We start from the raw sequence: 19,085 nt of genomic DNA, 5'->3' as shown, positions 1-19,085 counted from the left end.
TTTTCCTGGGATGAGGACATGTGTGTACTGGGAGGGCTTAAAGGGCTGAGTCTCTACAGGAAGGGTGTCAGGATCCCAAGGTAACCAAGCTGCCAGAGCACTCAGGCCTTGCCCCAGCACAGAGGCTCAGCAGGAGAGGGTGGAAGGGAAGAAAGAGCAGCTGAGGACAGCCCAAGTGCTGAGGCTCCCTGGCACTGCTGCTGTGCTGGGACTCTGCCCCTCCACCTCTGCACACAGGCACTACCCTGCAGCTCCACAGAAACCTTGGAGGAAGGAACTCAGAGAAACAACTCCCTGCAGGGTTCTTTATTGTACTGAACACAAAGGGAGCACAGCTCCTCATGTCTGCAGCCTCTGGGTCACAGCAGACAGGACAACACTGAACCAGAAATGGTCTGAAGAAAGACATTTGTGTGGCAACAACATTCTCACAAGGGGAACAGCACCAGCAGCAGACAGAACTCGAGCAGCGAGGCTGAGCCTGCACTGAGTTGCATCAGAACTGCTCTGCAGGAGAAGACAAAGAGTTTATTGCTTCTGAAAGCATCCAGGGATCAGTTGGCTCAGGGCAGCCTTGAGCTCCTTGTTCCTCAGGCTGTAGATGAGAGGATTCACTGCTGGAGGCACCACTGAGTACAGAACTGACACCACCAGGTCCAGGGATGGGGAGGAGACGGAGGATGGCTTCAGGTAGGCAAAGAAGCCAGTGCTTGTAACCAGGGAGACCACAGCCAGGTGAGGGAGGCAGGTGGCAAAGGCTTTGTGGCGTCCCTGCTGAGAGGGGATCCTCAGCACTGCCCTGAAGATCTGCACATAGGACACCACAATCAACACAAAACAGAGAAATAATAAACAGGCACTGGCCGCAAGAAGCCAAAGTTCCCTGAGGTAGGATGTGGAGCAGGAGAGCTTGAGGATCTGGGGCACTTCACAGAAGAACTGCTCCACAGCATTGCCCTGGCAGAGGGGCAGGGAAAATGTATTGGCTGTGTGCAGCAGAGCATTGAGAGCACCACAAACCCAGACAGCTGCTGCCATGCAGACATAAACTCTGCTGCCCAGGAGGGTCTCATAGTGCAGGGGTCTGCAGATGTGTGAGAGTCTAATAAGTTTGTCTCTCTCTATGTGAGTCAACAAAGATAAAGTGATAGCAGAGCCACTGGAAAGAAGGTGGAAAGAATCCTGTCCACCAATCCTGGATGCAAATCAGCTTGTGATTGCATCGTGATAACACGAGACTACAACAATGGACCCAAAGACCCAGCCATCACGCTTTCTGGGCAGGATGGTTTCCGCCCATCAAGTACCTTGGGCAGGGTGACCAACACCTGCCTGAGGACTAAAAAACTGTATAAAAGACTTGAGCAACTGCTGGTTTGTAGGAGAGAAACAGAGGAGAAAAACGGGGAGAAAAATGGAGATGAAGGAAAACACAGGAGCCGGGCCAGGCCGCTGAGAAGAGAAAGCTGGGACGATGCCGCTCCGGAGAAAAGAAGCTGCCCGGAGGACCACAGCTCCAGCCGAATCCTCAGCACCGTTCCTGTATCAACCCAACATCTCCCCAGAGGACCACAGCTGTTCTCCAGCAAAAGCCTCACCACGGTTTCTCTACAAACCCAACATCTCCTGCAGCACCTTTCCTCCACAGACTTTAACTGTCTTGGGGGAGATGAGGGGTGTGGTAATATAATTCCTTTCCTTTTCTATCTCTCGTCTCTCTCTCCCTCTTTATTTTCTCCCTCTTCCTTTCTTATGCCCACTTTATCTATTAAATAGTCTAGCTGTTGATACTTTGGCCTCGTTTGTGCCTTTAATTTCACAACACGGGAATATTTAAAAGAACTGTGTCTCTGGACCGAGACATCTAATGTCTCCGGACCTTGACAAGATGGCAACATAGTGATCGTAGGACATGGTGGTGAGGAGAAAAAACTCTGCTGACATTAGGAATATGAAAAAGAAGACCTGAGCAACACATCCTGCATAGGATATGTCCCTGGTGTCCCTCAGAGAATTGGCCATGGATTTGGGGACTATGGTGGAGATGGCACCCAGGTCAAGGAGGGCAAGGTTGAGGAGGAAGAAGTACATGGGGGTGTGGAGGTGGTGGTCCCAGTCTATGGTGGTGATGATGAGGCCATTGCCCAGCAGGGCAGCCAGGTAGATGGCCAGGAAGAGGCAGAAGTGCAGGAGCTGCAGCTGCCTTGTGCCTGGGAATGGCAGGAGGAGGAAGTGGGTGATGGAGCTGCTGTTGGCCATCTGCTGCCTCTGTCCATGGAGACCTGTGCAAGGAGGGAAAGGCAGTGACAAGTTAGGGCACACTTCTTGGAGGCTCATTGTAAGCCCTGTCCCTGAGCTGCAGGAGGAATGCTTCAGCTCAGTCCCCATCACTACCAACCCATGGCAGAGTTCATCACAGCTTCAAATGCAGCAGGGACCCAGTATTGCCATGAAGATTCCTCTGGAGTCAGAACAGAAAGTGACCAACAGCCCAGTCCCAGGGAACAAGTGTCCCATGGCAAGGTGGAGAAACAGGGACTAGCTCTGCAGTGCTGCAGAGACAGTGAAGGGAAGAGAGAAAGGCAGAGGGACTGGGGGTGAAGCCTTCTCCTTACCCAGCTCTGCTCACTGCTGCTCACAGGATGAAACTGAAGGGCTTTGGTCCTCCTTCTGTGTGCACACTCCAGGAGCCTTCAGCTGAGCGTCAGCTGCTATCACGAAGATGCCTCCAGGAGCTACAGCTGCAGTGTCCTGCACCCACAGCCTCACTGTGTCAGTGACTGCAGTGACTTCTCCTCTAGTGAGCTCTCAGCATCCTCCCAGTCCTGGCCACCTTGAAGCTCTCTCTGCCTTCCTCATCTCCCTGAGATCCTCGGGCAGTGTCCTCAGTCCTTCTGTGCTGTGCAGAGGAGCTGATCCTGGCCAGAGCTGTCTCCTGCAGCCCTGCCTGCTTGCCAGCAGTTCCTTCCAGCCCAGGAGTCCAGCCCAATAGGGCTGCAGACGACCAGCCCAAGGTGTTTAACAACTCCTCTGGTGGCTTTTGGTGCCCTGTAACCCTTAGGGATTGAGAATAAGCTGATGAAACCTCTCCAGAAGTCAAAGTCAGATTCGAACTCTGAAGTTTCTTCTACTCTTAATGGGTCCCAGTGAAGCATACTGGGAAAGGGTCCCCAGGGTCCCCAGGGTCCGGTTAGAACAGAAGGAGAGAGTGGATGCAAGGGAAGCATCAATGGAGGCACTGAAGCATCTCCAGGCTGTGGTGACAGCAGAGAACTGAGGCAGTGCTGACAGGTCAGGGCAAGCAGCTAAAGGTGGCTCTGCTGCTGAGTAAATCTGGAGGGGTTTCATTGATCCAAAGGGCCAAGCCTTGACCCCCAGCCCCTGGCAAGGCAGATCCTGTCCCCACCTGTGGCCCTGGGGTCTGCTGGGGGCAGTGGGGACTGAGGATGAGCAGTGACCAGGGTAGGACCTTGTCAGGTTTTGCTGTGGTTTCCTGCTGAAAAGTATTGAACTGTACCTTTAAAAATAATTTTTATCAGATACTTTGTGAAATAAAAACCTCTCCAATTAGCTGCAGAAACCTTAGCAATAATTAGGGGTTCAGCAGTATTTAATGAGCCCCATGGAGTATTTTGAGCTGATTACATCATCCTTAGGTACTGCCAGGAGACTCTGCCAGGGTACTGCCAAGAAGCCTCTCAAGAAGTCCAAGTCAGAAGAAAACTCCAAAGTACCTTGAAGCACTGATTGGCCTCACTGAGGCTTATTACTGACAAAGGCTCCCCAGGGACTCCTTAGAGCACCTTGTTAGAGGCCAGGATTGCAGGGAGACAAAGGCAAAGTGCAGGGCAGAAAAACTTGCCTTTGTTCTAGGAAGCAGAAAGGCCAAGCCCTGACCACTGCCTTTGGAATAGAAGAACCTGAAAGCCTCAAAGCAAAATTTCTCCTGACAGGCCTTGGTGGCAGAGGCAAGTGCCAGAGCCAAAGGGACAAAGACCTTGGTCCTGCTGGGCCTCTCAGGCTTGCCAGAGCCCTTGGCCATTCTCTCCTACACTGTCTCATGCCTGCAGCTCTTTCCCTTCAGGCTGCTGACACCAATCTTGCTTCCCCACTCATCTCTCCCCCTGCCATTTCCATCCCTTCCCTGAGCTGTCTCAGCTCTCCCTGCCATTTCCTGACACCTCTGGATGGCCTCATGCATAGCAGCTCCGCCCTTTGAGGGGTATTCTTTGTCCACATCTCCACTGTGAACCTTCCAAGCTGCACTTTGTGGAGGTTTTGGTCTCTCCCCACTCCCCAGAAGAGTTCCATCCTCTCTGAAATGACTCTTCAGCCATGTGCACACTGCTGTGGCAGTGCCCTGAGCCCCCTTTCAGCAGGCTGAAGCAGCCCAGGTCCCCCAGCCTCTCCACAGGGATGTCAATCCCCATCCTGCCAGATCTCCTTTGTAGTGTGTTGTGGTGGTGAGAGAAAGTTCAGTTCTTCCCCCCCTCCCCCCCCCCAACATGAAGAAACCATGGCTAACTCAGTCTGAGAAGCAAAATTATGAATAAACTGGGATTAGAAATGCTCTGTTCAGCCAGAGCAGGGAGGTGACTGTCCCCTGGGACTCAGCTCTGGGGAGGCCACACCTTGAGTGTTGTGTCCAGTTTTGGGCACCTCCATCCAAGAGAGATGTGGAGGTGCAGGAGCCAGGGCAGAGGAGGGCAAGGAGCTGGGGAAGGGCCTGAAGAATAAATCTGATGAAGAGCAACTGAAGGAGCTGGGGATGGTTAGTTTGGAGAAGAGGAGGCTGAGGGGAGACCTCATGGCTCTCTACAGCTACCTAAAATGAGGTTGTGGAGAGGCTGCTGCTGGTCTCTTCTCACAGGTCATTAGTGGCAGAACAAGAGGGAATGGCCTCTAGCTAGGACTGGGTAGGTTCAGACTGGACAGTAGGAAATAAATTTTCCCATCCAGAGTGGTCAGGGAGTGGAATGTGCTGTCCAGGGAGGTGGTGGAGTTACCAACCCTGGAGGTGTTTCAAGGTGCTTTGGATGTGGTGCTGGGGGATACGGCTTAGGGGTGACCCTTGTAGAGTAGGGTTAATGGTTGAAATGGGTGCTCCTGAGGGCCTTCTCCAACCTGAATGTTTCTGTGATTCTGTGAAAGACTGAGAGCCCTGGGGCTGTTTAGTCTGGAGGGGAGAAGCCTGAGAGGGGATCTGATCAATGGCTATCAATATCAGAGGGGGGGTGTCAGATGAAGGTGCCAGGCTCTTGGCAGTGGTGCCCAGTGACAGGACAAGGAGCATTGGGTGCAAGATGGAACACAGGAGGTTCCACCTCAGTGTGAGGAGACTCTCCTGTGCTGTGAGTGTGCTGGAGCCCTGGAGCAGGCTGCCAGAGAGTATGTGGAGTCTCCTTCCCTGGAGGTTTTCAGACCTGCCTGGATGTGTTCCTGTGTGTCCAGCCATGGGTGATCCTGCTGTTAGAGATGACTCCAGTTAAAAGTTTCTGGTCACAATTTTATTGGCAATAAAAGACCATAAAAAGGAAAAAAAAGGCAATAAAAGCAAGCAAAGCAACTGGCTGGGCATGCAGGGATACCCCCACAGCAGCTCTACAATAGCTTTCTTCATCTTATATAGGTCCATCATCTACATAAACAAACTTATGCTAAATAGAAGGTGGGCATATGATAATGGGTCTCAGAATAGGTGGGCAGATCCCTGCTCATGCGCACTCTGCGTGGTAAGGGTGCTCCCCAGGGTCGAAAGATGAAGTCAATGAGTCATCCTCAAAGTTGTCCACTTTGACTCATGCTCAGTCATTCAGGCTTCTTATCTAAAGAAAACAAATCCCCAGTTCTGAATAGAACTGAGTGAGAAGGGCCACAAGGATGATCAGAAGGCTGGAGCACCTCTCCTATGAGGACAGACTGAAGGAGTTGGGGCTGTTCAGTCTGCAGAAGAGAAGGCTCCGAGGTGACCTCATTGTGGCCTTCCAGTATCTGAAGGGGGCCTACAGGAAGGCTGGGGAAGGACTTCTCAGGATCTCAGGTAGTGATAGGACTAGGGGGAATGGAATGAAGCTGGAGGTGGGGAGATTCAGGCTGGATGTGAGGAGGAGGTTCTTCCCCATGAGAGTGGCAAAGCCCTGGAATGGGTTGTCCAGGGAGGTGGTTGGGGCCCCCTGTCCCTGGGGGTGTTTAAGACCAGGCTGGATGAGGCTCTGGCCAGGCTGATCTAGTGTGGGGTGTCCCTGCCCATGGCAGGGGGGTTGGAACTAGATGATCCTTGTGGTTCCTTCCAACCCTGAATGATACTATGATACTATGATCTTAACACAGCTTCTCCTCAGCCTTGGTGTCTCCAATTAGCCAAACACACTGTCTCTGTTTAAGGCTGTAAAATATGCAGCTCCCTCTTTGTCCTCAAAGCAGGCTCCTGCAAGCCCCCAATCACCCTTTAACACAAATCACAGATCACCAGTATATTCATAACAATCCCTCATTTTCTTTTTGTCACCATTGATTTGTGTTACAATTTCCAGATTTTTCAGAACCTCCTTAATTGGATCATAATTAGGTTCCTCTGTTCTGATCACCATCAGATCATAACCATCTGCTTGTAACTTGTTGGCATAAACAATTTTACCTAAAGGTCTTATCATTTTGAAACAACAATGACAAAGAATTACACAGAGCAGTGTTACAATTGTTCCAAATAGTATTAAAAACAAATGTTTAAACCAAGTTATAGTCAATAACCAAGGAGTTAACTTATCCCATATTTCTTCATATAACCCACAAGAAGTATCATCCAAAGAAATCTGATGTAATATTTGATTGTGATCTACAATTACTTAACATAACTACAGATTGACATAACTACAACAGCTTACATTTATGACCACACATAACAACATATGAGAAGTCCAAAGATAACCTATTTGGAGTATCACAGTATCACCAAGGTTGGAAGAGGCCTCAAAGATCATCAAGTCCAACCTGTCACCACGGACCTCATGACTAGACCATGGCACCAAGTGCCACGTCCAATCCCCTCTTCAACACCTCCAAGGACAGGGACTCCACCACCTCCCTGGGCAGCACATTCCAATAATGAATGCAAGAACGTGAAGAATGTTCTCCTCACCTCCAGCCTAAACTTCCCCTGGCACAGCTTGAGACTGTGTCCCCTTGTTCTGGTTCTGGTTGCTAGAGAGAAGAGACCAACCCCTTCCTGGTTAGAACCACCCCTCAGGTAGTTGTAGAGAGCAATGAGGTCTCCCCTGAGCCTCCTCTTCTCCAGGCTAAACAATCCCAGCTCCCTCAGCCTCTCCTCATAGGGCTTGTGCTCCAGACCTCTCCCCAGCCTTGTTGCCCTTCTCTGGACATGTTCAAGTGTCTCGATGTCCTTCCTAAACTGAGGGGCCCAGAACTGGACACAGTACTCAAGGTGTGGCCTAACCAGTGCTGAGTACAAGGGCACAATGACTTCCCTGCTCCTGCTGGCCACACTATTCCTAATGCAGGCCAGGATGCCATTGGCCTTCTTGGCCACCTGGGCACACTGCTGGCTCATGTTTAGGCGGCTGTCAATCAGCACCCTCAGGTCCCTCTCTGTTTGGGAGCTCTTCCTTCCACTCTGACCCCAGCCTGTAGCTCTGCATGGGGTTGCTGTGGCCAAAGTGCAGTAAAGTTCTCTAGTCTATCAGCAGGCACTTGTGTCACATCTCAGCTGGTCATTCTCTACTGGCATGCCTGTCATTAAGGCAGACAATAGGTCAAAACAACCAAACAATATTTTACCACATCCAACCAAATTCTGCCCAGCTTCTCTCCTTCAGTTACAAGGTGTTTGCATTACTCCCAGAGTCAAAGACAAACCATAGCTTTCTGTAATTCCAGCAAAGGCAAATCTTCCCTATAGCCTACCAAAGCTATCTGAAAACAACCTCTTCCCACATCTCCCCTTTCTGTTTTTCCATAGAACACCACTTTTGATTGGCCTTTCTAACATTCTTTGCATACACAGAAGCAAGCAAGTTAAAACTAACTCTATGGCAAAAGCAACAGCTGTGTAAGGCAGCGTGTCTAACAGACTGATGTAAGCCATACAAGACACAATGCTCAGGTTGAGCTGATTAGAACATTCTAACAGAACTGGCATAATATATGGTTAAAGAGAACAAACCTTCCAGCTGCATTTCAGTAACAAGCAGACATTCCTTTCCACTTATCTTACAAGGTCAGAACACAGAACAGTTGCTTCTTTCAGACACAAAATTTCATCCTACAGTTTTGAACTTCTTTGTTACCTGCCTGATCTCTCAAAGGAGAACTTAGGCTATGTGGTCAGGCCTGGTCCTTTTCCTCCCTGCTACATCCAGGCCTCTTCAAAGGACTTCAAAGGACTGGTTTTGTATGCATTTTTCCCCCATCCATCCCTGTTCCTGACCCTTGTGAACCCTTCCTGTTATTGTCATAAATATATGTGTATATATATCTATTTATTTTGTGTGTATATATATATGTATATGGTTTAAAGAAACTTTTTACCTCTCTACTTCCAAACCAACTCCAAATTATTTCTCAGTAGATTTGCTCCTTGCCTTTCTTTTTCTCTCAATTGGGAGAGAGGAGGGGGAAAGCGAGGGAGGAATTCTCAGCCTTGCCCCCTATCTGAGCTCTTAATTCTCAGTTAAGGCTCAAACCACCACATGTCTCTCTCTTTGTGCTTTTTGCCTCGTCCTAAACTCAGCTGGGGAGCATCACAAGTGCCAGGCTTCCCTTCTGGCATAATCAGCATCTCACAGAGATTAACAGCTTAAAGCCTACCATCTGTGGCACCACTGAACACAACCATCTCTGCAGTCCCCATGAAGCAAAATTATTTGTTGTTGGTGCCAGTGGGAGTTGTAATCTGAAGTTGCTCAAGGAGCATGTCTGGGGTCACCATTTCATAGAATCATAGAATCAGTCAGGGTTGGAAGGGACCACAAGGATCATCTAGTTCCAACGCCCCTGCCATGGGCCAGGGACACCTCACACTAGATCAGGCTGACCAGAGCCTCATCCAGCCTGGGCTTAAACATCTCCAAGGATGGGGACTCAACCACCTCTCTGGACAACCCATTCCAGGGCTTCACCACTCTCATGGTGAAGAACCATTTGTTGTAGTCTAGCTGTCCCACCACCCTGAGCATAGCTCCCAGGACAAGGTGTAAGCAGGGGAAGACATTTATTACGTTATACAGCAAAGTTCTCTAGTCTCTCAGCAGGCACATGTGTCACATCTCAATTGGCTATTCTCTGCTGGCATGCCTGTCATCAAGGCATGCAATAGGCTAAAATAACAAAACAATGTTTTAACACATCCAACCAAATTCTGCCCAATTTCTCTCCTCCAGTTACAAGGTGTTTGCATTCTTTTCCAACTCAGAGACCAAGCATAACCTTCCAAAGCTATCTGAAATCAGCCCTTCACCTACAAGTGTCCCCCAAGTCCCTTTCTGTAGGCTGCTCCCAGTTTTATCACCCCCAGCTTGAATTAATATTGAGGGTTGCCATGACCCAGGTGAAAGACCTTGCACTTTGCTTGAGGTTCTCTTGAGCTCACTTCTCCAGCCTGTCCAGATCCTCTGGATGACACCCATCCTGTCCTTCCTTATCAACCACACCACTCAGCTTTCTATCATCTGCAAACTTGCTGAGCATGCCTTAACCTCACTGTCTGTGTCATTGAGGAAGATATTGAACAGCACTGGTCCCAGTATGTCTGGGGCATCTCCATGGCATACAATCATAGAATCAAAGGCTGGTTTGGGTAGGAAGGGACCTTCACAGGTCTTTCAGTCCAATGGCCTGCAGTGATTCAACCAAGGTTTCCTTATTCAAATCCCCAGGAGCCCCTGGCTCATCTCCACAGGACTTCAATGTGCTGCAGTATCCCCAGCTCAGCTCAGAACAAGAGCCTAATGGCACTCTCTAGCCCTCTCTAATCATGACATCACTCCACAGCTTGTCACCAGCAAGCCTCATCTTGTCCCCCTCTTCTTTCAAGTCCAGTTTAAAGGCCTGCCACTGAGCCCTGAAAGCTCCTGAGCAAAGACCCTCTGCTCCCTTGGAGAAAGATGAATCCCATCTGACCCCAGCAAGCCTGGTGCTGTGCTGCCCATCCCATTGTTAGACCCCAGAGCTGTGGCAGTGACACCAGCCACAGAGCCATGGATTCACAGCATGGGTCTGTCTCTTTCTGCCAGTGTTACTGCCTGCAGATGAAAAGGGAGAGGAGCATAGAACCTGTGCCCCAGACTCTCTTCCCATCTGTCTCCAGGCCTTGATGTCTCTGGATCCCTCTTGGACTATAGATTGTGGCTTCATCTCCACCCACATGGAAAAGCAGAAATGGGTAAGAGTCCGAGGGTTGGAGAATATAAATATATACAACTACGAATATCTGCTGCTCAATCTATTTACTTTTTAATAACTCTTAGGCCAGGGTTCATATCAGGGGAACGGCAGCAGAAATGCTGGGGCTGGGGGCCACTCCACTCCCTTTTTGGGGTGGTTGCAGGATTACAGCAAGACATTTGCTCCCTTCTGAAGTGACAGCCCCATCACAATGCTTCACTCCCTGGGAGACACATGGCTGAGCTGGCAGTGGTGGCAGGGCAGGACATCCTCATGTCCTACCCACTACAGACACCCCCATCTTCAGGAAGCTGAGGAGCCTCTGCTGCCATGTGCCCCCAAAGCACCAAATGCCCAGGATGGGGCTGAAATATGAAGACAGAGGTGCCTCTGAGACCCGCCCCCCCCAGGACACCATCAAGACTGATGAAAATCTCACCAAAGACCTCCCTGAACTGGGCACACAGCTCCAGCCTCAGGCCTAGGAAAAAAATGTCCCCAAGAATTAGGCATTTTGGAGAGGAATGTCTAAAAGAAACCCAAAAGAAGAGAAGATTCTGTTGAGGTTATTAGCATTATAACTGTGCAAGGGACAAAGGAAAGGAGCATTCAGCCTGGGGAAACCCAAAGTACAGGGTAGAAAGCATACAAATCCCAGCAATGCTCAGTCCAGCTTCAGTGGCAGTGATGGCTGTGCTGACTCATCACTGTTAATTATTCTCATCATCCCTAATTGGTGTTTAGGGGTGAGTGGGGCGTTTTTTCCTGCCAGAGCCCCCAGAGTCTGAGAAAACAGGGTGCAAATGAGGTGATCTTGGTTCAATCTGCTGGAATAGGTCCCTCATGGGGGTGATGTTTACCCTGGCAGTGCTGGGGTCAGTGCTCTTCTGCGTCCCCCAGCACAGGCTGGTCACTGGCATGGATGCGCATGTGCCGGCTGAGGTTAGATCTGGACCGGAAGCTCTTGCCGCAGGTGGTGCAGGGGAAGGGCTTCTCACCTGTGTGGACAAGGTGGTGCTGCCTGAGGGAGGCCCTGTGAGTGAAACACTTGCTGCAGTCACTGCAGACGTAGGGCTTCTGGCCGGTGTGGATGCGGTGATGATGGAGCAGCTGGGAGTGCTGGCTGAAGCTCTTGCCACAGTCGGCACAGGTGAAAGCCTTCTTGCCAGTGTGGACATCGAGGTGCCTTCTGAGGGTGGCACCATGTCTGAAGCTCTGGCCACAGGCAGTGCAGCGGTAGGGCTTCTCCCCAGTGTGGATGAGGTGGTGCTGGAGGAGGGTGGAGCTTGTAGAGAAGCTCTTGCCACAGTCAGCACAGCGGTATGGCTTTCTGCCACTGTGAGTGTGGTGGTGCTGTGTGAGGGCATGGCTGGAGCTGAAGCTCTGGCCGCAGTCAGCACAGCGGTACGGTCTCTCCCCTGTGTGCATGCGGTGGTGTCGGGTGAGGTTGGAGGCCTGGCTGAAGCTCTTGTCGCAGACAGCACAGACATATGGCTTCTCCCCAGTGTGGATCCGCATGTGCCTCACCAGGTCTGAGCGCCTGGCAAATCTCTGCTGGCACTTGCTGCAGGGGTTGGAGATGACTTCAGTGGCTGCTGGCTTCTCTCTGCTGTGCAGCTTGTGACCCTCAGAGAGGTCATTGCTGAGGTTGTGGTCTGCCCTGTGGCTCAGACTCTCACTGGAGGTGCCTGGATTGCACGGCCTCTTGCTGGTGTGGCCACAGCGGTGCTGTGAGACTTGGGAGATATGGCTGAAGGTCTTATCACAGTCAGTACAAGAAAAGGGCTTCTTGCCACTGTGGGCATTCCAGTGGGTAATGAGGGTTCTGCTCCAGCAGAAGCTCTTGCCACAGCCACCACAGCAGTAAGGTTCTCGCCAGTGTGGACGCGGCGGTGCCGTAAGAGCTGGCAGCTCATCTTGAAGCTCTTGCCGCAGTTGCTGCAGCTGAAGGCTTTCTGGCTGGTTTGGATGTGCCAGTGAGCGATGAGCATCGAGTTCTCCTGGAAACTCTTGCTGCAGGCACAAGAGATGTGTGGGCTCTCGCTGGTGTGGACACGGCGGTGCTGGAGGAAGTTGGAGCCACGATGGAAGCTTTTGCCACAGTCAGTGCAGGCAAAGGGCTTCTTCCCAGCGTGGCCATGCCAGTGGGCAATGAGTGCCAGGCTGCGAGTGAAGCTCTTCCCGCAGCCAGCACAGATGTAGGGCTTCCTCCCGGGCTGGACACAGTGGTGCTGGGTGAGGTTGGAGCTGAGCCTGAAGCTCTTGCCACAGTCACCACAGACAAAGGGCTGGGCACCATGGTGGGGGCAGCAGTGCTTCATCGGCTCTGAGCTTGTTGGGGAGCTGTGTCCACATTCAGGACACTGATTTGGCTGCTTAGATGGCACACAGGGGGGTAATGCGGCTTTGTCTTTCTCCTTCCCCTGCTCTTCCTCATCATACTCCTTCTTGTACTTGTCATTGTCATCTTCCTCCTCTCCCTCCTCATCTTCCTCCTCCTCTTCCTCCTCATCTTCTTCCTCTTCTTCTTCCTCCTCCTCTTCTTCTTCCTCCTCCTCTTCCTCTTCTTCCTCCTCCTCATCTTCTTCCTCCTCCTCTTTGTCTTCATCAGTTTTGTCTTCCTCCTTTTCTTCCTTGGGGCTGCACTTTAGATCCTCCAACTTTGCCAGGTGATTCTTCTCCTTCAGGCTTTTATCCAGGTTCTTCTGGGTGGTCATGGTGGAGGGGGAAGGGGAACCCCTGTGCCCTCAGGCAAGGCCCCAGGGACCAAGTGATAAGAGACAGATGGGTGGACTCTGTGTGTGTCTGGACACAGAAATAGCCTTTGACACCCAACACTTGCATGGGTGTGGGGGGTCAGACACTGAGTTCCTATGCTGAAGCCCCTGGTAGCTATTTAGTGGGGGTCATCTACCTTGTTCCTGAGCCCAGCAGCAGTGGCAGGTCATTTCCTGGCCCAGTCCCTGCCTTCTGATCTCCCCCACCTCAGATAAAGGAGGTGGTGGTGCTGACCCAGAAGCCCAACCCTCCCAACCCCCTCCCACCAACCCAACTCTATTCTGATGAGAGCAGGGGAGTTCTGTTCAACTGGGCAGATCTGCAAGCCCTTCCCAAAGGAGCAGGGGTGATGGAGAAAGAATGACAGGGCCCCACCCAGACAGAAGCAAAGGGCTCAGACAAAAGGACTGATCTACATGGGGTGGCTTTGCACTGCCCACAGTCCTACAGGAGAGCCAGGCCTTGCTGCAGGCAGCTTCAAAGACCAGCAGCACAGGCACAGCAGACAGGCAGTGCTCCTGAAGTTGGGATGGATGTCTTCAGTAGAGATGCAGCTCCTTCTCAAGCAGATAACCTCCAGTAGACATCTGCAGGGCAGGCCCATGAGAGAGGGGACTCCAGGCAGCTTCTCCCAGGCCTTGACTGCAGTTTCATCCTGATGGGAGATTAGAACATGCTTTACAAGATGAAACTTTCAGGGGTAAGAGGAGGAAGCTTAAAAGGACACACGCAAGGTTTTGTCAGAAGGAAAAGGGTTAACAAAGGTTCTAGATTTCACAGCCAGGGGTGGGGAGTGGGAGGTGGTATCACACCTGGGTAAGCACTCCTTATTCCCAAAAGGTAACAGGAGCATGGAGATAAAGGAATGGTAAATTTCTAGCTTCACATGTAAAGTTAGGAGTGACGAAATGACTGCCTGACTTTGCATACCAAGCAGTAACAGAGTCACACAATGTTAGGGGCTGGAAGGGACCTCAAAAGACTGTCCAGTTCAACCCCCCTGCAGAGCAGGATCACCTATAGCAGATCACATAGGAACTCATCCAGGCAGGTCTCCAATATCTCCATAGAGGGAGACTCCACAACCCCCCTGGGCAGCCTGTTCCAGGGTTCTGTCACCCTCACAGTGAAATTTTTTTCCTCCTGTTTCCATGGAACTTCCTCTGCCTCAACTGCCACCCACTGCCCCTTGTGCTGTCCTTGGGCATCACCCAGCAGAGCCTGGCTCCAGCCTCTGGGCACTCACCCTTTACATATTTATAAACATCAATGAGCTCACCCCTTGGTCTCCTCCTCTCCAAGCTAAAGAGCCCCAGCTCCCTCAATCTCGCCTTCTAAGGAAGATCTTCCACTCCCTTAATCATTTCTGTGGCTCTGTGCTGGACTCTCTCAAGCAGTTCCCTGAGGTCCTTCTTGAACTGAGGGGCTGTAACAGGAAAGGGTTAACTGAAGTTTGATTACAAGTATCCAGCTGCCTGGGGATGTCTGGGAATCATTGGTGTTTGATTAGAAGCTCCCAGCTGCAGGATAAGAGTAAGGAATAACATGTACCTCCAGGTTCCTCTGCTTACAAACTAAGCAGGGATAGGAAGAATGAATGTGTTGGCAGCTGGAAACAGGAAAAGCAACTCCACAAAAGCAGCCTCAACAGAAGCCAGAGCTGAGACAGCAGCCCAGCTCCAGCCTCCACAGCTTGCTTCAGTTCCTGCTCCACTCACTGCTGCCCCTCTTCCAGCTTCAGCTCCAGCTTAACCACCTCCACTCAGCAAGGCAGTGGCTCCTCCCTCACCTCCCTGTTAAGGGAATCACGTCACAGCCACAGATCCTCTCTCCAGCAAGGGGACAGGAAATGACAAAGCTCCATGGACACTTTAAGTGCTTCAGTGTCACACTGCAGACAGACCCATCACTGGTCAGGGGGTGGAAACTACAAGTACCAATACTGGGCTCAGAGCAAACACTGCTCCACACTGCTTTTGCAGTACACTCTGGTTAGAGTATGGTTGTATGCCTTACATGCTTGTGTCCTGCTCATACAGTGCATGTGGTACATGTAACTCACTGTGCTTGTGTGAGACAACCTAACCCACATGGGATAAATCTTAACAGGGGGAATTTATGCCTGAGGTCTTTCTTTGCCCAAAGTCAAGGGGGTGGAATGTGGCAAAGGCTGCATTAGGACATTGAGACTCTTGAACGTGTCCAGAGAAGGGCAACGAGGCTGGGGAGGGGTCCGGAGCACAGCCGTGTGAGGAGAGGCTGAAGGAGCTGGGATTGTTTGGCCTGGAGAAGAGGAGGCTCAGGGCAGGGGGGTTGGAGCTAGATGATCCTTGTGGTCCTTTCCATCCCTCACTGATTCTGATTCTCTCTCTCTTTTCAGTGCTCACACATTGAACATCCATTTGGGTTCTGTTTAAAGTCCCTGCACTTCAGCCCATGTGGCATTGTCACCTGTGGGTTGTAAAGCAGCACCCCAGGTAATGCACTGAGCCATAATTGGTGAGTGAAAATTGGTTCAAGCCTCTTTGAAAGGTTCTTTGAATTGTTTGTGCCTGACACCCAGCCTCACCAGCTGCATTCAGCTGCCAGGTGTCTTGTTGAGTCGCTCCCTAGTGGACAAAGGGCAGACTGCACCCCAGTTCTCTCACTGAAAAGCTCTTTTAGTTTTCTAATTTGGTTCCAAATTCTCAAACTGCAGCACTTTATGGAATTATAGCCATGACCACACACTAGAAACTGCATGTGGATATGGAGTGTTGAAAGGTTGATAATGTCAATAGTAATAAGTAATTAATATTATTAATACTTCATATTTGATAATTCATCCCAATAACCATGACATGCAGTCAGCTTTGGCCTGGGAAATAGTGTCCTGGACTAAACCAGCCTCATTATCATGCTACAAAGCACAGCTCCTAGCTGGGAGACCCCTGCCCAGAATAAACCACCCACCCCCTGTACACACACAGGGAACTGAACAGCAGCTGGAGCGTGAATGGAAGCCAGCAAGAGACTGACCAATGGAGCCTCAGCAGGTGTTGTCATCAGGCATAGCTCATGCCCTGCACTGGATCAGCATCCACCAGGAATTTCACCTGTGTGTTGTCTTTGTGGCAATGCCCTCAGCACCCCAGCTTGTGCAGCTCTGTACTCTAGCAATGGCTGCTTGCTAGTGCCAAACCCAGCCTGCAGGAGTTTGATTCCTGATGTCGCTGACAGGATGACATCAGGAGCTGCACAGGGCCTGCTCCTGCCCCCCCCCAAACCACTCAGGCTCCTGATGAACCCTAAATCACTGCACAAAAAAGATGCTTGCCCCAGATGAACCACTGACATGGCCACCTGTGATGTCACAAAATGCTGCAGAAGCCAGCCCCAGGCTGCCACAACACCGACTCAGGCAGAGCCAGGAAGGATGCTACAAGGAAGGGCAAATGTCACCTGAATGCCTCTGGCCTCTCAAAAAGTCACCCAACTGGGACAAACATGCCAGGGGCTGCTCCTGCTCTAACACCAGCTCAGGCCCCTGAGGCACCCTACACTGCTGCCCACAGATGCTGCTTGCCCCTAACCTCCCACTGAAGCAGCCATGTTTGACATCACAAAATGCTGCAGCTGCCAGGTGCAGGCTCTTGCTGGATCAGGTCAGGCTGAATGAACTGGGATGGCACAGGCATGGCAATGTCAGCGCTAATCAGAGCGCCTGAGCTTTCCCAAAGGAAATGTGCAAACATATGGACTGACTCCATGTAAGCCTTTGGGGTGGCACATGGAGCCATGTGGGAAGAACCAGGACTGTTGTCAACTCAGGGAACAGGTATTAAACATGGGGAAGAGATACTGAGGCTGCTGGCAGCAGGGCAAAAGCCAAGCAAGGCAGCCACAGTGCACTCCAAAGCACACCAGAAGGGGAACACCAGTCAAGAAAGAGGCAATGGACTGGCAAACAGCTCAAAGAGTGGCCAGGGAGGGGAGGAAGGTGGCAGAGTTTGATCCCAATGGTAAACTCTCAATTGAGCAGGAGAAATGAATCAAAGACCTCTTAGGGACTAGGGTAGGAAAGGGCTGGGCCAGGACACCGGATGGGAAGTTAATCACACCTACAAACCTGTGGGCTTCTGTTCAGGTGCAACAGGCAAAGACTCATTGGGGAGTGGAAGCCCTGTGTGGAAACTTTGTTCAGGAGTGTCTAGCACGAGAATTATCCACCCCAGGAGAGCAGGTAAGCAACAGTGAAAGGAGTGCCTGAAAGCTAACCCCAGGGTAAGGAGAGGAGTTAGGCTGGCACAGATTAGCAAAGGAAATGATCCAGGACAACAAATGGATGTCACTGAGCTCCCAAGAAAGGGGGATCCAGGTACCTGTTGGTACTCACTGACAACTCCCCTGGCTGGCAGGAAGCATTTCCCTGTGGCACAAACAAAGCTCCAGAGGTTACTAAAACAGTGTTACAGGAGGCAATGCCTTGCTCTGGGGCACCTGCTGCTGTTTCCTCAGACATAGGACCTCATTTTGTGGCCAAGGTGCTACAAGTAAGTAAAACCTTAGGGATGGATTGGCAACTCCACAGCCCCTATAATCCACATTCCAGTGGGCAAGTGGAGAAAATAAACCATTTAATCAAAACCCAGACAGTCAAAACTGGGCAGGAAGCAAACCTCCCTTAGCCACAAGCATCACCAAGAGCCCTGCTGAGAATTCAAACCAAGTAAAGGACAAAGGAGGGGTTGAGCCCATTTGAAATCCTGTTTGCAAGGCCTCATGCAGTAGGAGCTATGGACCCCTCTGAACCAGGGCCATTCAGAGGCAATGTTGAACAAGGAAGTTCAGCAGATTGATAAGAGCCTGAGCATTGTTACCAACCAGGTGGCTGCAACCCAGGTGAGAGGGTTAGACAGACCAGGCCCTGATGTGGAACCCAGAGACTATGTCCATGTCAGATCTCTTTCAGAGACCCCTCTGCAGCCCAAGGGGACAGGACCATATCAGGTGTTGCTGACAGCCTTCACAGCCATTGAAACCAAGGAACCAGCTGCCTGGATCCACCACACCCCAGGCAAGAAGGCTTCGGTGGGAGAATGGAAACTCCAATCCCAGGGCCCCCTGCAGCTCAAGCTGCATCGATAGTTGTGGCCTGTTTGATGGTGAACACTGCTGAGGGATGGGAAGGAAATAGGTACTGAAATGTTAGTCAAGAACTGGCTTGGCAAACTATTCTTTCTAACTGCTGGAGATGCACCCAGCTGCCCCCAGGCCAGATGAGGACCCTGCTATTTGGGGAAGCTTCAAGGAATTGGATTTGGGAACCACCAGTCTGGGTGACTACATCTGATAGTTGTTTCCAACATTGTCAGCATGGGAACTCCTCCTCTCCAACCTAAGCCTATCCTGGCACAATTTCAGGCCACTTTCTCACCTTCTAGCACCTCAAACCAGGCAGGAGAGCCCAACCCCCACCTCACTGCAGCCTCCTTGCAGGGAGCTCTAGACTTGCAGAGCACTGCAATTGCTTTGGTCACTTGCAGAAATCATTTCTTTCCCTTCCCATCTCATTGCACAGCAAAGAGCAGCTACCACCAGCCCCAGGCGCTCCCAAGCTCAGGCTCAGCACAGCACCCACGCCTGACACCCCCACGGCACCCAGCACACAGCCTGCCCACAGCTCCCCCCCGCGCCTGGCCCTCAGCCCAGCCGCTGCCCTTCAGCACAGCAGCCGCCCGGCACCTGCCAGCACAAAGCCTCCAAACCCCCAGGGCTCCCCCACACACCCCCACAGCAGCCTCTGCTGCAAGCCACACCCCACGCTCACCACCACCTCTCCTGCACACAGCAGCCCCCACAGCGCCGCTGCCACCTCAGCTCTGCTGCCAGCCCAGCCCCCAGCACAGGGACACAGGGACACAGGGCCA

At 51.4% G+C, this 19,085-nt stretch overlaps 2 protein-coding genes across 2 annotated transcripts in view; one reads left to right on the top strand and one right to left on the bottom strand.

Moving 5' to 3' along the window:
• Positions 1-19,085, top strand: part of LOC137460013 (zinc finger protein 850-like) — an 80,250-nt gene that overhangs the window by 48,613 nt on the left and 12,552 nt on the right. Inside the window, exon 4 of the mRNA XM_068170643.1 lies at positions 8,871-8,884. Coding sequence (XP_068026744.1) covers positions 8,871-8,884 — 14 coding nt within the window. The remainder of the gene's footprint in view (positions 1-8,870; positions 8,885-19,085) is intronic.
• On the bottom strand, positions 11,247-13,115 carry LOC137460018 (zinc finger protein 271-like). The gene is given in 2 exon segments (XM_068170648.1): positions 11,247-12,267; positions 12,270-13,115. Coding segments are annotated over 2 exon segments (1,839 nt in total). The 3' UTR covers positions 11,247-11,274.

The sequence above is a fragment of the Melanerpes formicivorus genome, unplaced genomic scaffold, assembly GCF_026170545.1.
Source record: "Melanerpes formicivorus ecotype bairdi unplaced genomic scaffold, bMelFor1.0.p_v2 SCAF_489, whole genome shotgun sequence".
Classification (NCBI taxonomy): Eukaryota; Metazoa; Chordata; class Aves; order Piciformes; family Picidae; genus Melanerpes; species Melanerpes formicivorus.
Note: the sequence above shows the minus strand (reverse complement) of the source record. Positions and strands in the feature narration are given on the sequence as shown.